The sequence below is a fragment of the Phoenix dactylifera genome, chromosome 14 (genome assembly GCF_009389715.1).
Source record: "Phoenix dactylifera cultivar Barhee BC4 chromosome 14, palm_55x_up_171113_PBpolish2nd_filt_p, whole genome shotgun sequence".
NCBI classification, from domain to species: domain Eukaryota; kingdom Viridiplantae; phylum Streptophyta; class Magnoliopsida; order Arecales; family Arecaceae; genus Phoenix; species Phoenix dactylifera.
The window spans coordinates 1075857-1099716 of NC_052405.1; the positions used below are offsets into that span (position 1 = coordinate 1075857).

The 23860-nt window shown below is 40.3% G+C and overlaps 2 protein-coding genes across 2 annotated transcripts; one reads left to right on the top strand and one right to left on the bottom strand.

Annotated features, from left to right (window-relative positions):
* Positions 1–4128: 4128 nt before the first annotated feature.
* Positions 4129–9959, bottom strand: LOC103701386 (leucine-rich repeat receptor-like serine/threonine-protein kinase BAM3). The gene is made up of 2 exons (XM_039133908.1): positions 9777–9959; positions 4129–4446 (listed from the first exon to the last, which is right to left on the bottom strand). The coding sequence occupies exons 1-2, from the start codon at positions 9957–9959 to the stop codon at positions 4129–4131; spliced, it is 501 nt and encodes a 166-aa protein (XP_038989836.1).
* A 7117-nt stretch (positions 9960–17076) lies between these two features.
* LOC103701239 (ethylene-responsive transcription factor ABR1-like) lies at positions 17077–19553 on the top strand. Its single transcript, XM_008783232.4, has 2 exons — positions 17077–17562; positions 18528–19553. The coding sequence occupies exons 1-2, from the start codon at positions 17166–17168 to the stop codon at positions 19304–19306; spliced, it is 1176 nt and encodes a 391-aa protein (XP_008781454.2). The 5' UTR covers positions 17077–17165; the 3' UTR covers positions 19307–19553.
* Positions 19554–23860: the final 4307 nt, after the last annotated feature.

Consider the following 23860-nt stretch of genomic DNA (forward strand, 5'->3'; position numbering starts at 1 on the left):
GCTGATTTTCTGGTTCACATTGCTAGTCAATGTTGTTTTCATCTTAAATCAAAATCTTTGCATCTTAAATAAATGCTTAAAAGTAAAATCCTTCTCCTCCATCAAATCATTGAAAGGTGGAAAAAAAGTCACGTGCTGTGGCATTTCTTCACAGGTTAATAGCTAGGGTACTATTGCATAATTATAGGAAAATAAGCATGTATACAAATATATGCCAATACGTATGATAATGATGTCTTGAGAGCCGTACTTCCCTTCTGTATAGCTAGCTCCATCAAATATTATATCCTCTTCAACCTAAGAATAATCTAATCCCTATCTATATACCAAAAACTTCACAGCTGCCTTCGTACCAATAATTTTCAGACATTTTGCTGGATAGCTAGTTCCTCTAACGCTCAACATTTGACCAAACAAAAATTCTTCATTTTACCATGCATCCATTCATCCAGTGCTCATCTCGATGCACTGCTACAAAAACGAACAGTTGTAATTGGCAGGATGCATAGCGACATGGCGCACACCATACATGATATGATTTCTCCATTTTCTCTCTCCTCCTAAGAATAGCCTAGTGGGGAAAAACATTGCCTTTAGCCTTTAACAACAATATTAAATGCTACATACCTCTAATTGGAGATGATCTCCAATCTCTAGCAGAAAAAAAGGAAAACTTGGAATATAAAACCTCATCCCTGGGAAGAGTAGCCCACGAAGTCTGCCTTTCCACCCCGTGTTCTCTGCTAGGTAAATCAGCGAGGTGGAGGGGATGTTTGTCCCCTCTCTATTTTGCCCGTCGCAGCCTTTATTACCGCAATTGCAAAAGAATTCCCAAAATAGAAAAAGAAAGAAAAAGAAAAACCCTAATTTTTCCGTCGTTCCAATAAGTCGAAAAGCATGACAAAGCTTGCAATTCTCTCAGAGCGGAGAACTGGGATGCTCGTCCAATGCCTAAGCGAGTTTATGTGGTTCGGAAAGGAAGCAATATAAGATTCAAACCCTATTCTGTCATTGTGCATGGTGGATTTTGGCCATTGAGGGGTTTTGGTGGATTTTTTGAGATATTTGGTGTTTGAATTGCGTTAACTTTAGCGGATTTGTGGTTTTAGCGTTGTAGATGGTGGTCGACTTTTCCAAAATCTGAATTGGGTTACGGGTTTTATTAGATAATAATAAAAAAAATAAAATTTAATGTTACTGTTTATTATTTTTATTAGAATTCCTTTCTTACCGAGGCTTCTCTATCCTAGCATTTTAGAATGCACATTGGCGAACTATTTCATCTGTGCCTATCCATGTAAGCTGAAAGGGGAGTTGGAAAGTTATGTATCGGTAGTGGTTGCAGAAATCATGCGTAACAAGTGATGTCTGCAATGTTTGTATAGATGAATGAGAATTGTTTATCAGCAGAATATCATGAAATATTTGCTATGAAAAGGTAGAGAAATTTGCTAAGGAATATCCAGGGATACCTCAAAATATAACTAAGATGATGCTAGGGTTCATTCTGTATAGTGTGCAATTTGAGAGTCCAACTGGGTGTTGGCTTTTTAGTATTATAGGGTCATATGTATTACAATATGATGATTATAATGGAGAAAAGAATAAAAGATCTTGGTGGACCATTTAGGTTCCATGGACAAGGATTTGCTAGGCCGAGCATTGATAGTGCGGATTTTATGGTCAATAAGCTTCTTGTTGAGCAGAATATTTTACAATTTCAACCGGAAATGTTGAGTTATTGAGACTAAGATCCTGTGATAGAGAGGCTCGATAGAGCATTGGTGGGATGGAAGCATATGTTCTTTTGTTTGGTCTTAAATTACCCCTGTAAAAGCAATGACATTGATTTGTTCAAGGTGCTACATGTTGATCTTTGGAATTTTTTTCTCTGTTGTGATTAGGTTGAAGTGGAGATATCAAATGAATTTTGTTATATTGGAGGGAGATATTAGGTTCCAAAGGGAGGGATTTATGTTGTTGACAGAGATGTAGCTTATGGTCATGAATTGAGCACTTCCTCGCAAGTGTATTTGGGGATCAGGGATGTGAATGGAGAAACTGTAAAAAAGTAAGTAAAATCTCAAGAAAGGGTCATCAAACCAGGACAGCAAGCTAGTAACAACAAACTGAGTTTGCCCAGAAGATTTTGTAAACAAAAATGTTTATTAATATAAACAGTAACTTTGGTTCTACTGCAAAAGTTGTGATGGTGCTTAAGACACATAGCACACATCAATCACTAATGCTTTGATGCTTAATGATCACTTTTTTCACCTACTGCATTAGAGGTTCTCTGTTGTGTTCTAAATTTTTCTCTCATGTATACGAGTATTACAGCCTGCCTCATCTTCTTGATCTACTTGTCTATTATCGGTCGGTGCTATAGCTCTTTTAGGATATTGGGTCATAACATTGTCCATCAGAATGCTACTTTTGGCATACCATTGGCTTAAGCACGAAATTTGATGGTCTTAATTTAGAACCCACCCTATGGCAAATCTAGACAGTACATAGAACTTATTATTTGCATTCTAGTGCATATGCTTGATAATAATATTGGAGAATGAGATTTCAAGGGTGCTACGTATAACAACTCAGGACCTCATCCAAAATAACTAGCCGAAAGGTATTATTTGGGTTCTTTGATCCTGTATAAGTACCCAAAATCTATCCAGCAAATAACCAATATGGGACTAAATTAACACACGTCCGCACGAGTCCTCACATACTCTCCTCCTGTTCAAGCCCTGACGTCCTCTCAGGCTAAGGGTTCAAATCCATTCAAATCTAATCACAAACACCACGACCGGCTCGTGGTCAGTCCCAATGGATCCAAGCTACAGTTTTTCCTAGTCTACATAGGTTATGGGCCGAATCCGCTTTGATACTATTTATAACAACTCAGGACCTCACCCAAAATAGCTAGCCGAAAGGTATTATTTGAGTTCCTTGATCTTGTATAAGTATCCAAGATCTATCCAGTAAATAATCAATTAGGACTAAACACACGCCCATACAGGTCCTCACAATATGGTTCTAGTATCCGCCAATACAAAAAAAAGTGTGTCATGGCTTTATTTTGACCCACGCATGTGAAGTTTTGTTGTTTCAAGTAGCATGACATGACCAGTCCTGATGTTACTCATTTTTCTTGGTTATTGGCCTTGTAAGAACCCGTGCGGGCGTGTGTTTAGTCCCACATCGGTTATTCGCTGGGTAGATTTTGGGTACTTATACAGGATCAAGGAACCCAAATAATAACTTCCAGCTAGCCATTTTGGGTGAGGTCCTGGGTTGTTACAGGCCTGCCATTCTGAAGTAGCCATATTCCACTTATTTCTTCTTTTGCAGAGGTTCTTTTCGGGTGGGAGGTTGATATTCGGACCCGATGCCGGGTCAGTCACTCACTCCACATCACCATTTCACTCATAGTTGTGTCCGTCGTGATCGTTTGTGCATTTGATGCAGTTATGGCATTGGGAGATCTTTTTGTGTATTTCGCTCTTCAGGTATGGTATTTCGGACGGAATGCAACTCAAAAGTCCATACATTACTCCATCAAATTTGTATAGCAATTATTGCACCTCCCCACAGACAAATGGGTCCTGTGTGTACCTGCATCATCACCACATAACAACATTAGGACCATCCATGGAACTGAGTCATGCCTGCACCAAGCTAAAACATGGGCTTCACTTTGCATCTCATCGTTGGCGTTACAATATAATCAGTCCAGTACTAGCTGTCAAAAAGATAAGATAGTAGCAGAGCAGAAGTTGGTCGGAGGTGTCCATGTCTACATTTTCTCAAGCAGTTAACGAGCACCTCATTCAATTGATAGCAAGGAATTTGGATGGACTGCTCATAAGCGGGCTGGTATCCGAACAGTAGGGACGTCTAACAATCTTCTCACGAAGGGATTTTATCGAAGAGATTTTTATCAGGCAACATATAAAATTCGCCAGAGAATGCGTACACGGTACACATACTGTACCACCCCATCACGTACACTAGATAACAGCCATCTAAAAGCCATGCACGTATAATTTGACAAAAGATCACCACCATGCACCAACAGAAAAAGCTCTTTGTAAAATTGCAGTGATTCTAAAACATCAAAGAAGGTCAGCGTGTCTGAAATCCGGATGGCTGCTTCGTCTGCTTGAGCATCTGGACAACCTCTCTCATGGTGGGCCGCTCGACGCTCTGCTCTTGGACGCAGAGCATCCCCCCGAAGAACACCTGCATGGCCTCCTCCAATGGAACATTGATCAGCCTTGGGTCTAAAATCTTCGCCACTCCTTCTTTGCTCCAATTTGTGTTCATCCTTGCCCACTGGACAATATCTAGTCCTTCCTCTCCAAAGTCACCCACTGGTTGCCTGCCGGTGATCAGCTCTAAAAGAACAACTCCAAAGCTGTAAACGTCGCTCTTCTCATCAACCTTCAGAGTGTATGCATACTTTGTTTGCAGACAAAAAATTGGTTAACTGAGCATTATTATGGCCATATTTGAATATTGCGATCATTAGATATGATTAAATAACCGTCAATTTTATTTTTAGAAATGGAGGTTGGAAGTGAGAATATTTCCAAGTAGGGAGACCACCATGATATGAGACATGGGCAATGGCAAATGAGGTGCTGCCAATACTTTGTTTTTTTTTTTGTTATATATATATATATGTGTGTGTGTGTGTGTGTGTGTGTGTGTGTGTGTGTGTGTGTCTTCTAGGACTTGGAGAAAATATAAAGCATGGATCCCAATCAGGATTCCTAAGAGACTGTTTCGAATATAAAGTGGACCACGACCACTGACATTCCTGCTTCCTTGTATCATTTTCTTTCTCTTGACTTGGCTGGCTATACCCATTAAAGAGCCATATGAAAAGCCTGATTTACCCAAAAAAAAGAGAGAGAGTGTTTCGAATCCGGAGTTTGTTATTGACAGAATGATGGGGTTGGGTCAAAAAGGTAAGGATATTGTGTTGAAAACAAACTGGGCACCGTGTTGAAGATCTCCCAATACCATGATCTCCCAATACCATATAACTGCGAAGAGGTTGATGAGGAGGTCGATGGTAGAAAGCGCAATATGGATCTCAGTGTGCAGTCTCTGGGTCTGAGCTTGTGTGAGGATTCGTGTTGTAATTATCTGGAAAGTTATGTCCAGCCTTCGTATTTGCTTGATATTTGTGTAGAAGTTTCTTTCGAGGGTCTTACAGATCTGGCAGTGAAGACATTATTCTTTCTGTATGGTGCTAATTCTGAATTTCTCGAATTTCAGAAGCCTGCACCGTGGTATCGAACCGGCCTCCAGGAAGTCTGAAAATCGAATTATCTACTGTTCATCCTGATGAAAGATCTTCACATCTCCTGGTGTGTCTGCTCCTATCTTATCTCTTATACTGCAGCAGCTCTCTTAATTTTGATTCGACTTCGCTGTTTTTCTTCATTCTTGTAGTTCGACTTCTGTTGCATCCTTTTATGCTCCTGCTGTGTTTTTTATTTCGACTGAATTGTGCACCAAGGCTTCCGCCATCTCTGTTTCTTTGTTTTTTTCCTGTTTTCCTTCATCTGCTGTCAGCTTGCAGCTGAATCGTATATTCTTACTCCTTGATTCTGTAATTTTTGTTGTTCAATAAATTCTGGGGTGGTCTTTCTGCATTCCTTTCTTGTAGTTTTTCTTGGTACAAGAAATATATCTGGTGAGCTGGAGGTGTCTGGCCCAATGATTCTAACCTTCTCCATGAGGAGGTCTTGGAGTTAATTCATGTGGCCTCTTTTGGAATTTGAGTCGTTTGTCAGCAGGGAACTAATCCTTAGTCCGTCTTTCTAAATATTTATAAGGATTGATATTTTCTCATATAAAAAAAAGGATTGCTAAGTATATACAATGATTGCTTCATGCGGTTTAAGTACGAGTTCAAAACATAGTTTAAGAATCTAAGACTCGACCTGAAAGTTACTCAAGTTGAGTCGATTCAAAGACTGGATTGAGTACCTACTGAATTTTGAACATCAAGACGCGACAATACACACACACGCACACATACATAGTATATCTATTGTAGAATATGTTAATTACGGAGTAATGATTTTTAGTATCACAAATAAAGATATTTCTACACATGGACATAAGGAACCTTAAATCTATAATTTATGGTTAACATATAACTAATAACTTATTTTAATGATTAACATAAAATGATAAAAATTAAGAGATACCAATGACATTTGATATGCTATCAACTTCTATTTGTATGTGAGCGTCCAGTGTTGGGGGGCAGCCAGCAAAACCCCTCAATGTATGATGGGAATTGGAAATAATGGGGTTACTGAGGTGGGTCGAAGAACGAGGAATGATGAAGATTTAGGGTGGATGAGGAATGGAAGCCCTACGCTACATGTACTAAAAGATGCCCTGTTTTAGGTGAAAGACTGAAAAAAGTATAATGCTGAAATAGATTATACTTTGTATTTACGACTCAGTTGAGTCAAATGACTCGAGCCGAATGTCGAGTCACTTGGTGAGTTGGCTGAATCTCCTACTGATTCGGCTCAAAAGCCTGCCGAGTTGAGTTAACTCGGTCAAGTTTCAGGTGGACCTAAAAAAGTTTCTAAACCACGTTTGAACTCGAGCAGATTTGATCTCTAATCCTGGAGTAGGCTCAACCAGAAGATCTAATTCAGGAGTTCATTACGGTATTTCATTGAAGTAGGCTAAATATATTGTTGTAGTGTGCAGAATTATAGCAACCATAGTCACTAAAAATCATGTTTCCCAAGTCCCAGAACCTTACTTAAATCAAGAACTTTCAATTGTTCATCATAACAATTTTCATATCAAGAATCTTCGAAAATCTTATGGTGAACCCTTTTTGCAATTGTTCATCATAAGAATTTTCACATCACGACACCAAACTTCGCCAAAATTAGCTCGTCTTCTTATCATGCATATCCTCTAACAATGCTTTATCTGCACCAAAGTAATCTGGAAGGCCCTGAACATATTTTAACTTGAACAATCTCTAAATGGATACTGCACTTTTACTTGGGCTTCAGCCTTGATGAAGCACTTTTGACTCCCATGTAAATGGGCCCTTGAAGCCATAAATAGTATCTTATTCATAGATCTTAATTAGCTCACTCCAATTATTTGTTAATTTAGCCAGGTGCCACTTAGAAGAATTGCTGCAAGTGAGCTTTGCAAAGGTGAATTCCTAAAAGATGAACTTTGGTTTCAGGGATTGGCAAGCTTTCTATAAGTGGGAGGATCAAGCATAATGAAAGATGGCTGCTTATATTCAGACTCTGGGAACACACTGACAAGCTATCCATGCCCCTTTTTTTTCTGATTGAAGCCAGAAAAAACACTGCAAAGCTATCCATTCACATTCACTTTAACAGCATGAAGTGGACAATTCACTTCCACTTTCAGACAACAAAACATTCATTAAGGGAGTACAATGGGAATTAACAAAAGAAAAATTCTTTTGCTTTAGCAATGGAATAGAGCATCTTTAACATCATTAACAAATACTAAGAAATAGCAGCAAAGTCCTTAATGAGTACCATTCATGCATAAAAGAAAGAAAACAACAGTATCAAAGAGCATCTCGGTGGTTCCCTGTTTCTAGTGGCAAGCATGGCTAAGGAGACAGCATATACAAATTTCGGCTCGAACACAAAGATGGTCAAAGAAAGCAACATGCCATTTCGGCTTTGCCACTCGAATCTGGAACCTTGTTTGAGTTCCCATGCTTCGAGGACTTTATTTTGGCCTTTCAAACGAAGTGTTCAACATCCTCAAGGCATATTTTGTGCTCATGTCTAATGTCTTTTTCTCAAAGGCCTTGACGCCTCTTTGTTTCAAAAGGGTCTATACTTGACCCTTCATCTAACCCCAAGAGACAAAAAAGAAGGGAAAAAAAAAATCTCAGCCTCAAGCTCTGACACCGAACCGAACTCTCAGCTTAGCTGTGAACTCTGACTCTGACCTTGTCCTTTTATGCTACAAATCCAACAACTCTTTTCTCTCCTCAGATTTGATGAAATGCGTGCATGTTGGAATATTTATGAAGTCTTCGGTAGCCGTTTGCTTGTCGGAGGTTCCTTTGTTTTTATTGAGTAAAATTGGTTCCCCTGTTTTTTTTTTCTTCCCTCGAGTAAAACTGATTCCTTGGTTTCAAGATTAAGAGCTCTAGTCGTAGCGAGAACTTTGTTCTGGTGCTTAGAAGTCAAAAACAAGTTGGCACAAGTTTTTATGTAAAGCCGCGTTCTCGATGACCGTAAAATAAGTCGCATCTACGACTATTATGAGCCCTGGTCCAATTAGTCCACCACCGTACGTTGTTGCTGACATTGAGGCAAGAAACCGCCTCCAAAATTGTACATCGAGATCGCATGCACCGAGCTTACAAAATCACAGGAGAGAGAGAGAGGTCGGTTTGCTGTTCCAGCTGGAGAGGCTAGCTTGAAAGTTGCTGCATGTCGTCGTCGTCGTCTTTCTTCTTCTTCTTCTCTTTCTTTTTTTTTTTTTTTTTTTTTTTTTTTGTTAAAACAGAAGTATCATTCATGTATGAATACAACTAAAAAAATCAAAATGCAAAACATCTCGGAGCGCACTAAACAGCTCTGCCTCTTCCACCCATAGGTGGTCCTAAGAATGATTGGCAACAAATGAAGCCACCCAATATGCAGTTCCATTGGCCTCTCTGAAGACATGCTTCGCCTGGATCACTAGCCCATCTTGGCCCATAGCCCTAATATCTTGTAGCAGCAGATGGTAATCACCGACTCCCCTCCGAAGCCTACTGGATCCACCCAATAACTGTCGTAGAATCACCTTCCAAAAGAACCTCTCTTCCCCACAATGCACGTTGTACATAGCACAAGCCAGCCCAAGCCGCTCTCAACTCCGCCCCTGGCACAAAGTTGTCAAATAGGTGGCAGCCCCCAGCCGCGATCATCCTAGAATCCGAGCTCCTAATAACAAAGCCCGCACCTCCCCTCCTAGCGCCCTGCAGGATGCATCCATCGAAGTTGATCTTGAAAAAACTCGGGGTGGAGGCTCCCAGGTGAAAAACATCAAACGGGGCACTCCACGAGCAGGTGAGGAGCCCCAGATGTCCCGAGCTATCAGATGTCTATCCGACCGGAGCGCCTCAGAGGCCTCCACCGCGAACAGCCACGCCTGCTCCACCACAACTCCCGGTGAGGGGCGCCTCTCTCCAAATGTCCATGCGTTCCTTGCTAGCTACATCTAATGGACAAAAAAAGATGAAGAAAATCATAATCAGATGGTGGCTCTGACGCCGTGCACCAACTTGAAACACAACAAATAAAGAAAAATCACTTCTCGGAGAGTATCCGACGGAGAACTCTCTGATGCCTGAGCTAGACCAACTCTTTGATGTGTTGTAAAAACAGCGGAATAATAGTGTAAGGAGAATAAAAGAGCACTTTAGAAAGCTTGGAATGGAGAAGGTCATGCTCGGATGGTAGCTCCGGTGCCGCACTCTGACTTGAAACACTATAGATAAAAAAAGCCCATTTGTCGAAGAGTGTCCAACTGGAAACCTTTCGATGTCTAAGTCAAACTCAACCTTTAGGTAACTGCGGATATGTTGTAAGACTGACAAAGTGGCGGCATAAGGGGAACAAAAGTGCACCTAAAGAGTTTAGGAGCACTTACCTCAAGGATTCTTCGGGAGAGATTTATATAGGTGAGAGCTAGTGCCTATCACTAAGAAATCGGGTGCGCGCATCGACCATTTTTGGTAACAAGTCGCATAACTCCTGAAGATCACACCTGGTCGTTTCATCCATGCATCTCATCCACATAGATCGCTTGTTCATCACACAGTTATGGAAACCATTCACAATCTTGGGTGACCCATCGCCAGAGAAGGTTAGAAATTCGAAGAACCCTTCACGTGCCTTTGGATTAGCCATGTAGCAGATTTTTGTTGATCGGCTTGTGGCTTCTTGATGAGCTTCTATTTAGTCAATTTGCCACGTTAGCTATGGTCGGTTTTGAAGCGCATTAGTTGAGAAACTATTCTAACATGCGAAAGGGTCATTCTTCTAACCAATGTCGCCTATCGGATCCCTTTGCCTATTCCTTTAGCAAGGCTTCATGCCATCACCCTAAGTCAAGTTGCCTTGCGCTTTCCTACAAGAAACAAATGTATATTTACATCATAAATTATAAGTAATATAGTCTAATATATATATATATATCAAAAGACTAGTATCATCAAAAGTACAAACAAGTTCTTCCATTGGAAGAGACTATAAGTTTAATTCTTTTGCAAGGCCGCCCATGACTCTCATATAACATGCCACTTCACTTCTTGGCAGTGGAATGGGCTCGTTTGGATGCACGCACCCCTCAGTAATTCATTGGATACATTTGTGTGGATCAAATATTATTAATTCACAAGATAAGTTCACGGGGACCAGGAATGAGGGCGCCAACTTGCTTACCATTTGATGCTGGATGCGACTTGCGAGTACCTGGCTTTGAATTGTGTCCTAATTTGGATTTTATCTGGGCTTTCTCCCATCCTTTTTTTTTTTTGAGAAAAAGAAATTTGGACCAATATTTTTGGATTGCAAGATTCCAAAAATATGTACGAATAGTTTATATAGATATATATGGATGGATGTATACATGCACGTATGCTATATTCTATCAAAAAAAAATTCAGTATTTTTTTTGATGGGACAAGAACAAGCCGGCATAATGCATTCTCTTTTTGTTCCTGCCAACTTTTCACTTTTTGGATTGTGTGATGTTCACGAACAAGTATGCTAGCATTCTATAATTGGCTGGTACCAAGCTTCATCTATATACATCAGGGGACGAAGTGAGTAAAAAATCGTGGAAGCGCCTACAAAGTGTTCCAGAATTGGTCAGCCATGCAAGAACTTTTTGTTATTTTGCTACTCTAGTCTCTTCATTCTAGTTCCATTCACAACACTACACAAAAAAAGAAAACTTCCGACTCTTATTTGCCGACGCTTATTCCAAGCGTCGGCAGCTAATGACGACGTTTAAAAGCGTCATTGAAGTTAATATGTAATTGACGACACTTTTAACGACGCTTTTTAGCGTCGTTAAATAAATATTTTTTTTCCACTGTAGCATAGGCGATGCTTTAAGCGTCGCTAATAGCCAAAAAAAGCGTCGCTAATGTCCAAGTTTTTTGTAGCGCAAGGGAATAGAATAAACATGTCACCTATAGAATCTGAAACATCTCCCATGCATGGAGGAGAGAGTGCCAATCAATTGAGCTAGGAGGATCGGGATTATATCTTTTGCATGAAAGGAAGATTCACCCTTCTTTGCACGAGTTCAGCATTGGATCCCCCGCCACACAGATCTCAAATCACTTCAAACTCCATCATTCATCCATCTGCATAGATCTTAAAGTGTCTGATGGATGATTTAATGATGGATCCTTACAAAGAAAGGTGAGTCCTTCTTCCACGCTAAGTCCCATTAGACCTAGCTAGGTCTAGCTAGCTGGTCTTCATCATAATCCCTTATACCAGGTGGTGCCGTGAGATAGTCATTGGGTAGCATAAAACATTGGTCTATAGATTCGCCTGAGTTTGTCTTTACTCTAAAAGGGATGCATGGAATTGTATAGAGCACGCCATGTTAAAAGTAGGTGAAGCCCACCTTGTTTAACTAAAAGCTTGAGCCAGATGCATGACTCCGGGCCAAAAAAGTAAGGATCCTAGTCGTTTTCCTTCCCAAGTTCATCCCCATCCAGAACCCAAGCCTATGTATCTAAACATCCATATCTATATATCTATCTATATACAAATATATAACGCCTGCGTGCGGAATTACGTGGACATGCATGATGTGACAAATGGATATGGCCCATGGAACGTGGACATGAAGTCGTAGTTTAGGAGATATTAACTAAACCAATTCGTTTCTTATAATCTCATGCATGATGTCATCTTATGGGTCCAAATTTGTGGACTTCTGTTCTGGTTCATGAATAAAGCTACAGTAAAGTAGGTTATGGGACTTAGGATAACTGTTTTAGTCAAATTAATATACTTATTTCTAAAATAACCATGTCAAGAGAGGATGGAATTCCCACATTTTTTGTAATAAGATCCTCTCTTTTTTTCTAACTCTTTTTGCAGTGGGAAAAACTAAGTTCAATCTTAGAGTTATTCCAACAAGAAATGAAAACTTTCCACCAAACAAAAACTTAAATAACTACTGGGAAATAACTATTTGTCTCAGAATATTTCATTTTTTTGTTGAGGAATGTTTCATCCATAAGTTTAAATGCATGGTCTATATCAATGTTTCCCGCATTGATAAAAAGTTCTCGCACAATCTAGAGATATCCCTCGCATAGCATCATTCAAACAATATGACTCTTTGCTATTTTTTAAAGACACATGGCGTTGGGTGGTGACAAGGTTTCAATCTAGATCGATCGCACATGTCAAATTTCTTTAATTTTTTTAGACCAAGAGGGCCTAATTCGTACCTGCTATTCTATATCTACCCCATCCAACCTAGGTCAAAGTGACGGCCCTCGGTAGGTCGAGTCATTGCTCGTAGAATCCAAAAAAAATATTAATAGGAGGTCAAAAGGCAAACCCTTAGACTCCTTGCATAGAATTGGTTCACCCCATGTTAATCGCATTGAATTTTTATTTTTTTGCTGAACTATCGATCACATTGCACATGTTGGCAATGCGATATAAGTAAACTATATGCTATCCAAGTTACATAAAATGTTTCATATTATTCTAATATCTTCTTATATTTTATTTTATTTTATTTTATTTAGCATGCTAGCATGCCAACTCATGTAGCTGGTCTTAGTCGATGATGACGATGATCCAGTGACCGAAACAAACTGCAGCTTCAGATTGGCCACGTGTGTTGGGTTGACCAAGGTCTTTTTGTAATCGACAGACTTCAACAGGTGTCCAAGTCAGACTATAATACCATAAAAGAAAGAGATGATCACGGTGGATTAGGTCTGGGTGGGTATTAGAATGAGCTTTACGGGCCCGTCTCATTTGAAGCCCATTTGTTTACTACTATTTGGATGTCGTCTATAGGCTCGTGACATTATGATCTCATGTGACAGACGTCAGCAATGACATATACAAACGACCACGTCTGATGATGTGATTAAGTGCATCAAAAAATAAGTTGATGTGTATATTAAAATTATGGGTTGTTTTGTATGAATACCCTTCTAAATATCGGATTTTGCATGAATATCCATCCAAAATTGATATTTGCATGGATACTTTTGTAAAATACTTGTTTTGTCATTCTACCCTTTTTTTTATTTTTGTTTTTGTATATGTACCCATGCTATCTAACAATATTAAAAAATTAATAGTTTTAAATTAAAATGACTAAAATATTCTTAATAGGTAGACATGCAAATAGATCGTGATTCCGATAGGAGAAGAAGACAAGGACAATGGCGTAATTTTAAAATTTTATTTTATTTTTAATTAATATAAATATAGTTTTTCTTAATACCGTTAGAACAATTGTTATATTATGGGCATTTGTACAATAACAAAATTTTACGAGGGTATATATGCAAATATTAATTTTGGAAAGATATTCATGCAAAATTCGATATTTAGAAAGGTATCGATGCAAAAAATCCTAAAATCATTACTAAACATATGAAATAGAATTAAGGTGAGATAAGCAAGCTTTGAATGGATTCTGCTTAGTGTAAGCAATCTTCCCAATCGATTATAAATGGACGTAGTGCTTGAATCTTAGAATAATTTATTCTCTCTCAAACAAAAAAAAGATAGAGAAAAAGGAGATATTGGCGCCTGATCATGTAATGCAAAATTTGTTATTGAAATCTCGTCTTTTCAAGGAAAAATATTGACTCATCATCATATAAGATGAGAGAATTTTATCTAATTTCTTATAAAATAATTACGAGACTTTGTACAATTGACTTATGTGACAAATTAGAGGTTAAAAGACCTCATGGATTAAAGAATTGTTGAGTGCGGTAGGTACCAAAAACAAGGATATATTTTGGGGAACAAAAGTTTGCTTACCATCCCATAAATAAGAAACTAGGGAAAGATAAAAAAAAGAGTAGGCATTAGTTTTGTTAAACCGAAGCACATTTAAAAGGCCTGCTTCGAGATATCTGAGGCATGGCTAGTGGGGATACTGTCCCCAGGGCAAAGTATATCTTCAGAGAGGTCAACGGAGCTGCGGATTGGGTGGTCACCTTTGTTGCAAATCACTCTGGAGTTCTTTGGATAGGTGGAGAGGAGGTGCCTTGGGCACTTCGTGACTTGTCGTATTTCGATTTTTTTAGATGTATCTACACCACACCAGATTGGTATGAGTCATCTGGTGTAGCAAAAAAACAAAAAAAAGCACCTCTCATTCATTATGGTTCAACTGTGGATGATCTAATGGAAAAAGATTGGGCACCAAGGTTCAAGCATTATTGTGAGATTAGGACATGTCATGGTAGGCGAGAATACACCATATGTGGAGCAACTCTCATACGATCTATACTCACATGTGCTAAATTTCTTAGAAAGAGACATGTGACCCACAAAATTAATACTACAATCCAGTGCCAAAAGGTTGTTTTCATAGGTAAGCAAATTTGGAGCAAAAATAGACACATCACTGGCATAATCCACACACACAAAATATGCAGCAATTGCATTGCAACTTTTTGATTGAAACTCATTATTCTTGCTGACTAAACCTATCGGATCATTAACATTGAAATCGGTTGTATTAATTTTTTGTTTGAAATTTCGATCATATTCTTTTACTGCTAATAAAAGACAAATACAAAGAATTAAACTGTGTATTGAAATTATTATTGAAGTCGACGCCTACTCTTTCCCTTTCTAAATACAAAGTCTTAATACTGCAAGCACCGGAAAGCCAAATTTCTCTACACGACATCCTACCATACATAAGCTACTCTTATACGCCACATTCATAATATTTACCGGTAAATTTCAAAAATATAAGCATGACCACTCTGATGAAAAGAATATAGTTTTTTTTTTTTTTTGGTTTTGGTGAATGATGAGAAAAAAATAGTTCACAAGGCAAAGAAAGAGAAGGAACATCCCTTTCATAAATGCACGTAGGAAAAATGGGGCTAATTAATGGTCAAAGAGGTAACTTTATCCATATCTTGCAACAAAAAAGCACTTGATATCATATCCCTTTTATCTGTTGTATCAATGTAGACTGGTGGGTTAAACAACAAGTACATATCAAGCGGTGGAAATTGTGAGGCTTAGATTTAGACTGGTGGTCGCAATTTTCTTGTCAACTAGTTAAACTTATGATAAAAGTCCTTCACGAACTTGTGAACCAAGTTGGCACCAGTCCCATCCCACGGCATCACAACAAATTGCGTATATAAGTTACTAAAGTAAAATTATTGATTACAGAAATTATTTCGCCAGATTGCCTACATAAGTTCCTAAAGTAGGACTTTTATAGCTTGACCTCATTTGGATCATCAAAATCTGATCATAATCAGAGAGTTGGATCAAAAATTTCTTCTTGACTTCCAGCTCAATCACTGATTATAGAATTCATCATTTATGCTGGATCACAATTAAACTGATGTCTCAATTTGTCCACCCTCGAAAAAGACGTATCCACCGCCAACATCACGTGTTCCATCATTCATGGACTAGAAAAAATGTCACGTCTTCATCTCCGACTTTCAAAAAGTGTCAGGTGAGAAAATGGTCGAATTAGGGCTAAATGAATTTATTGCTGGAAACTGGACCCAGGAACGACCGCGGATCGAGGAGGAGGAGCTCCAGTAGGAGATGCGGCGGCGGATAGCATTCTCCGGGGGACCTGCAAGAAGCCAGTAGTTCCGGCACCGGCCCTTCGATGCTTAAGTCAGAATGAACATTTGTGGAGCAAGCAGAGATAGTATGTTGAAAAGAGATCCCTTTCTCAGAAGAAAAGATCTTCCTTTTATAAGAGGGGTGTAGGAGTTACCTGTGATTGGACGTGACTGTGCGAATTAATAAGTTACCATAGTAATTGGACGTGATCGTGTGAATTAATGAGTTGTCGTGGATAGTCCGAGATTTTGGGCTGGCAGGCGGTCCGTTGAGATCATACGTATTTAATCGTTGACAGTCGTTGAGGCGGAGATCGCGGGATTAGACCCTAGATGAGGAGGAGGGGGACTTAATTTTCGGTGGAGTGGAGAGGGTCTGCTTCTTCCCTTGACTGGCTTTTCTTTGGACTTAAGGTCGATCGGGCTAAACTTAGCCGAGATCGAGGTTGTAAGCCTTAAGGCCGGGCGCCTTGGGGGTTGCCGCGCTCGCCGTTACGTGCCGGCGGTATATCCATGTATTTTGGGCAGTCCATTTTTCCTCCAACATAATTATTAACTCTTATGGTTCGAACTCCATCGTAATGGCATAAAAATTGATGATAAGAGCGCGATCAAACCAGATCGCATTGGCTTGAACCCGAGCCATCAATGAAGTTCGGGATGAAGTAAACCTTTCGAGCTTGAAGAGTGGTCAAGCCTCGACCGAAAACTCTTACGGACTCGAATCCGACTCGCTTCTAGAGTCAGGTTCAAGTTCAACCCGACCAGCCCACGATACAATTAGATCCGGCCCAAAGCGCCGCTGGATTGATGTCGGCACCTTCCTGTGTAGGAATTAAGAAGGAAGCTCAAATCCAACTACGAATCCTCCCCTCCCCACTCGTTCTTATCTCGGTCCATCACCGACAATGTGGAATCTTACTCAACTCCCCAACCGCGGTCGCACCCACCGACTCACCCATTCATCCCTCGAATAGACCCACGGCGGTGTCACGTGTGAACGCCCTTTTTCTCGGTCAGCAACTCCTGGCCCTCCACCTCCTCTTTTTTTTTTAAAAAAAAAACAAAATTCTCATTTACAACCTTCATATTTTTTTAATTATTCCTATTAAATAATTAGAAGAACAAAAAGGTTATGAAACATTCTCGAAACGTAGCGACTATTACTGTTCGTAAAGCGGCGCTTTCAAGCTCTCGACTTATATATGTACCTCATATCATCTCTAGGCCTCGAACGATTGATTTGCCCGAGAGGAGACACTTGAAAGATTACATGTGCTTCAAGGTGGCGAATCCACGCGACTCCAAGGAGATCGGTAGCCCCGTGCCGGAAAGCGGCGGAGCCGAGGAAGAAGGGCTGGTTTCGGAGATGGCGGCCGTGATGTTCTCGCCGTATAGTCGAGAGAGGGAGATGTCGTTGATGGTGTCGGCCTTGACGCATGTCGTCGCCGGGGACCGAGCAGGTGCAGTCGGTTCGCCTTCGTACACCTCCTCGTCTTCGTCTTCGCCGCCGCTGATGAGTGGTCCGGGTGGGGCCGGCGTCGTCGGTGGGATGAAGAGAGAGAGGGAGGAGCTGATGCCGGAGTCGCTGTTGAGGTATTACCGGGGTTTCGCGGCAGAGTTCGGTAGCTCCCCGGCCTTCGGGGAGTCATCATCAACAATTATGGCAGGTGATCAGTTCTCCAGAGTAATCATCATCACAGTTTTATCATAACTGTTGTTCTCCTGTCATGTCCTGCAACTTGCTCGTGCTAATCCTATGATTTTATCTCCTTGTCTGATTTTTTCTTCTTCTTTCGATTTTTCTGCAACAGTACTGAATATGATCATATAAATATTTTCCGGTTATATTCAAATGAGGTTTGCAATAAATTAACATGATTTTATCATTTGCTCTTTTTTGTTCTTTAGGATGTTCTTTTTATATATTTCCTATTGTAGCAGCGCATACGAGTCTTCGCGGAATTTTTAAGTTACGTGTCTGTTTTATTCTCTTCAGTGGAAAAAATTTAAGTTTGTTCTGAATGTTCCTCCTATGAACAAACTAACTTCTTGCTGCCATAATAAGCGTATTCCTCAAAAAACATAATAAAATAAGTATGTACACTTAGAAATTAGCTTATTAGATGTTTTTCATATTCACCCAAAAAAAAAAATATTGACATTACTTTTAGATACTAGTCACTACTTTTCTAATAAATATCGAACTGTCTTGAATCTTCGCTACATAGATATGTGTTCCCAAAGCTATCTGCTTTAGCTTTTCGTTTCATGTAAGCTGACGAACATATCTCTCTATATTGTTTTTCCTTCATCTTATCTCCAAAAGAATCCAAGCTTTAAAAATCACGATGAGCATCTAAAAGATTCTGTCGTTTCTGCTCTACTGTTCCATTCCCAGCTCCTCCTCTGTCCCAGTTATCAGTCCCCATCTTTATCCCCTGACCCAGCCATGGCCAATTAGCAACTCATAATAATTCATTTGCCACTCCATATATTACTGCTTGCCATCTCTCTCTCTCTCTCTCTCTCTCTCTCTCTCTCTCTCTCTGTGTGTGTGTGTGTGTGTGTGTGTGTGTGTGTGTGTGTGTGTGTTATACCTTAAGTCTTTACTCTCGTCTTTTTATTTCTACAGCATCAGAGCAGAGCCCTCATAGCCTTGTCACCGCCACCGGTTCGCCTACTCCTCCAACCCCTGCTTCAACGACAGAGGAGCACTCCGCTTCCACCAACCCCGAGCCAGAGCAAGGGCAGAGGCGGCGGTACCGCGGCGTCCGACAGCGGCCGTGGGGAAAATGGGCAGCAGAAATCAGAGACCCGCACAAGGCGGCCCGCGTATGGCTCGGCACCTTCGAGACCGCCGAGGCCGCCGCCCGGGCCTACGACGAGGCCGCCCTCCGCTTCAGAGGAAACAGAGCGAAGCTGAACTTCCCCGAGAATGTCCACCTTGGACCGGCGGCACCCATTTCTCCTGCGCCTCAGCCGCCGGCTCCCAGTCCTCAGCCGGCGACTCTTTTGGAATCCCAACCATTTGCTCTGCTTCAAGCTTCCAGTGCCTCGAGGGACTATTTAGAGTACTCTAGTCTCTTACAGGGGACAGGGCAATACCGGACGTTGCCTCCCACGGCCCTTTTGGAACAAATGATGTACTCCAGTTCTTCTATGGCATCTCTTATGGCGAACACTTCTTCACTGGCTTCTCATTCTTTCGCGACTTCCTCTGTTTCTTCCTCCTCTGCTCCATCTTCTTTTTCTTCCTCCTCTGCTTTCCCCCTGCTTTATCCTTCAGGGGAAACAGAGCAGCAGACAGGCTATCTCCGTCCGCCGGGAAGTAGCACTGGAGGGAGTGGATCGGGCTTTCCGGCGCCGCCCTGGACGGATTTTGGCCGCTATCCCCCATCTTCTTCGGGATAGAAGTCAATCGTCGGGACCTGACGCTCGCCGCACATTTTATTGCTTCCAGTCTTATACCATAGTTTTTGTTTTCTTTATTATTTATTAAAAATGTGATCTGGTATTTGCTTTTGGAGTCATTAGGAAGAGCAAAGCAACTTGGTTTCCTCCAATTCTTGTATTCCATTGCTCGGTTTTCGATTAGTGCAGAATTCAAGTCAAGTACGCTTTTTCTTAAAATTATTATTTATATAGAATCATTAAACTACGGGCGTTCTTCTTATTTTAGTGATTTTCCAAATTAATGGGGTGCTTCTGTTTACCAAAACTTCCTATTAACAGAGGAAAGAGGATTCAAATGTTTCTATTAACAGAATAATCTATTCGTAGTGAGAAATGAAATGTGGCAGCAAAAGATCAAAGAAACTTGCATGATAATCTTGGACATAAATGTATTGACTAGACAACGCTTCTTCGGAAGCTGACCAAACCATAGTTTTCTTCCAAGTAGACTTTTATACGGACGAACGACGTACAGAGAAGAGTATCATGATGGCTCACGTCGTGGTCAGAAGTGAATCCAAGTTGTGGATTGCAATAGAATATGATAGAACTAATCAGGAATTCCACGCATCTTATCTAATTTTACCTCTTCTATAAAGTTGTTCATAAAAATGAATAAAGTAAAACTAAATATTGAAATGGTCTTAGATTTCTGACGATGACTTATCCACCAGTCTTAAAAGATAAACCATACTTATCGAAAGAGACAATTTGCAATGACAACTTGAGAAGGTCTGAAAGGTGCTTGGACAGGAGATACATTGATACCAAATGGTATCACAACATGTGATCATTATCCAGCATCCAGTTTCATTCTTATCTTGTCAAGACCTAAGTATGAGTCGTTTATCTCGAGCAAATGGTCCCTAACAAGTAAAAGAAACACCAAGCTATGTGGCACATCGTAAAAAGTTGAATATTTTAGCACAAGCCCATCGGCTTAGCATGGCTTATGCTACTTTTTAATGACTCAAAAACTTTTTGTCGTGCGCAATGCAATACTTGATGGTAATCATAAGATGATAGACGACTATCAAACCAGACATGCTTGTGTATGATATATAACATTATTTTATTTGATGGCTATTCATCTCTTGATGATTGTTATTAAGCATTGCATCCCATTATGCAGTTGAATATCATTAGCAATACGCTGCTTAAATCTCCAATAAAAAAAGACCATCAAGTGGTGCATGTAGCTCTCCAACTCCTCTCAGCAGAAGCTTTCCTTGATATATTACACATATAAAGTTTTAGCATCCAAATGGCGCTTTACATGCTACACATGTATAATATTAGATTAGAAAATTAAGCAGGCATAAGATTTAAGATAAGTCTTGCACCTGCCGAATTGCTTGTACAGACATATAAGAGTAGAAAAAAAAAACAAAGACCATGCCATTAAGCTTTCTGATATCAGTGTTGACTGTCTCGTACAACCTGAGCTTTCTTTAATAAATTGGGCGGAAGGTGAACAAAGACGATTCAATTATGTCCTTTTCCGATCCACAAGGAGACAAGCCAGCAGTTTTCTAAGCATCTAAGATATGGTGGGCGTTCGAGAAGCTATAAAAAAGAAAAAATAAGATACTGTTCCCATCGGTGTTCCTCGTAACCTGCTCCGTTCTATAGCATTTTTCCTAGTTACTTGAGACGGCGGTTCACGTCTTTTGGACGGCGGTCGGGTGACGCGGATAACCGACTCAGTAAAACGGCAGGGTCGCATCCCGGAGACAGACGTGGATTTGCCGTCTTACCTCGTGTGCATTAGATAATAAAATTTTTTATATAAATATTTTTCTAAATATTAAATTTTATATAAATATTTTTTCAAAATTGATATTTATATGTATATTCTCGTAAAATACTTATTTTGTTATTCTATTTTTTTTTATTTTTATTTTTGCATATGTACCTATGCTAACGACGTTAAAAAATTAACGGTTTCAAATTAAAATAACTAAAATATTCTTAATAAATAAATATGCAAATAGATCGTAATCCCGATAGCAGAAAAAGAAGGCAGAAAAAATAGCGTAATTTTAAATTTTTATTTTATTTTTAATTAATATAAATATGATTTTTCTTAACACCGTTAGAACGATCATTATATTATGGGCATTTATACAATACAGAATTTTACGAGGATATACATGCAAATATCAATTTTGGAACGGTATTCATACAAAATTTGATATTTAGAAGGATATCCATACATAGGGCTGTTAACGAGCCGAGCCGAGCCGAGCCGAGCCGAGCCCGAGCCTCCGCAGGCTCGGCTCGGCTCGTTTCATCAATTCTTCGGCTCGGGCTCGGGCTCGTAAAGCTCGTTTGCCCGAGCCCGAGCTCGCCCCATCTCCATCCCCATCCCTATCCGGCCATCCCCATACCTGTCCCCGTTTCCGTCAGAGAGAAGAACGAGTAGCCGAGCTCGGTTCCGACGGTTCGTCGTCGGAGAGAAAAATAAAGGAAAGAAAGAAAGAAGAGAAGAAGAAGAAAAGAAAGAAGGAACGAACGAAAGAAAGAAAGAAAGAAAAAAAAGAGAGAAGAATGGACTTACCTCGTCGCGTGTGGCAGCCGCCGGCTTCGGCCGCGAGCATCGCCGGCACGGGCGTTGGCCGCAGGCACGGCCGAGGACGCCGCCGGCCGTGGCCCGATCCTCCCGTGCGAGGGACTCACCTCCTCTGTCGCATTCTCGCCGGTGGAGGAGTCGACAAAAAGAGGAAAAGAGAGGGGGAGAAACGGAGAAGAAAGAGGGGGAAGGGCCTCGGGTGCGATTTCTTTCCCAGGTAACGGAAGGAGGTAACGAGGCATCGGCGGCAGAGGAGGAAGGTGATAGGGGAGGGGAGGGACACCCGGTGCGAGAAGCTTCTGGAGAAACCCAGAAGAAAGAGAAGAAAAAAAAAAGAAAGAGGAGGTGGAGGGAAGGGTTAACGGATTGGGTTTGGGTTAACGGGCTAAATCTGAACCCAAACCAATCCAATTCGATTTAAAGAAATTAAATGGATTTGGATTAGCTCAGATTGGGTCTGATTTAAATCCAACTGGGTTCAATCAAATTGGGATTGAAATTGATTAAGCCAAATAAAATTTAATTGGATTGAGTCCAAATTTAATTGGGACCCAATTAATTTGTTAATTGGACTGAGTCCTCTTTTGAGCTTGTTTGGGCTTACGAGCTGCTCGGGCTCGGGCTCGGATTTAAACGGGCCTCATTTTGGGCTCGGGTTCGGGCTCATTTGACTAACGAGCCGAGCTCGAGCCGGGCTTTTACCGAGCCGGGCCCGAGCCGAGCCCGAGCAGCTCGGCCCGTTGACAGCCCTATCTATAAAAAAAAACCTATATAATACTGATACGCGCATTGGAGTTAGACGAGACCACGTCCAAATTTCACCCAACGTTATATATTTTGTTGCCTAGTGGAACAAAACTACCACTCTCGCTTGGCACTAAGATCTTATGGTAGCTTAGAAGCACTCCCTCACTCGAGTGTTTATATCACATTACATTCCTTGGACTCTGAATCTGGTGCTATGTCAAGTAGGTATTTATCATGTAGTTTCTTCGAAAACACTTTATTATCAGGCTTGTTTGCTGATTTTCCCAGGCAGTTCAATTCTTCTCGATCTATGTATCTGCTAGGTTTGGACTTCATGTTATCAGCTTGTAATGTAACGTTAGTCGAAGCATCATCATTCGACATATCTATTGCTCGATCACGCATGGCTTTCGAATAAAAGAATGTCTTAGGTTGAGTTGGTTATGAAGGCTGCTTCAATCCCCACCTCCCATTGCTTCTTCCTATAAATTGATTACAGTACAAAGAAGTCTCATCCTGTGATGCACAAAACAAAGCATGCCTCGCCCTGGGAGTGGAAGAAAGACAGACCGGCTTTTGGGAACAAAATATGTGACATTCTAGAATAGCAGCAGGAAATTATGTTAAAAATAGTTCTGACTTGAGGCATGGAGTCGTTTCTAAATTGTTGTTGCACGCTGGGATTGAGTTGACTGCATGAGGTGGTATTTGTGATCTCACGTGCAATGGGCACTGTTTGTTAATTTCATAACGAGGACTAGTAACAGTGTTGGACCGGGCCTTAATTGGGCCAAGCTTTAGCGAATTGACCGGGGAATTGGACAAACTCGCTGCAAACATCTTCAAGCCCAAAACAAATTGGGGACTGTGCAACCCAACAACCCACGTACCGAACGCTATATTATTTATAATCTAATGAAATAAGTTACTGATGCACAGTTTGTTGAAGTTAATTATAATTCGGTTCAGGAACTTCAATTTATTGTTTACTTTGAGATTTGCCAAGTGTCTTTCAGCTGCAACTTTGTAATATTTCAATCTTTGTTGTTTAAAAAAACGAGAGAAACACAGAAAGCACACCAATAAAAATATATAATTTGTCTAATTATATATATATATATATATATATATATATATATATATATATATATATATATATATATATAAATAAATGAATGAGAGAAGGTGAATAT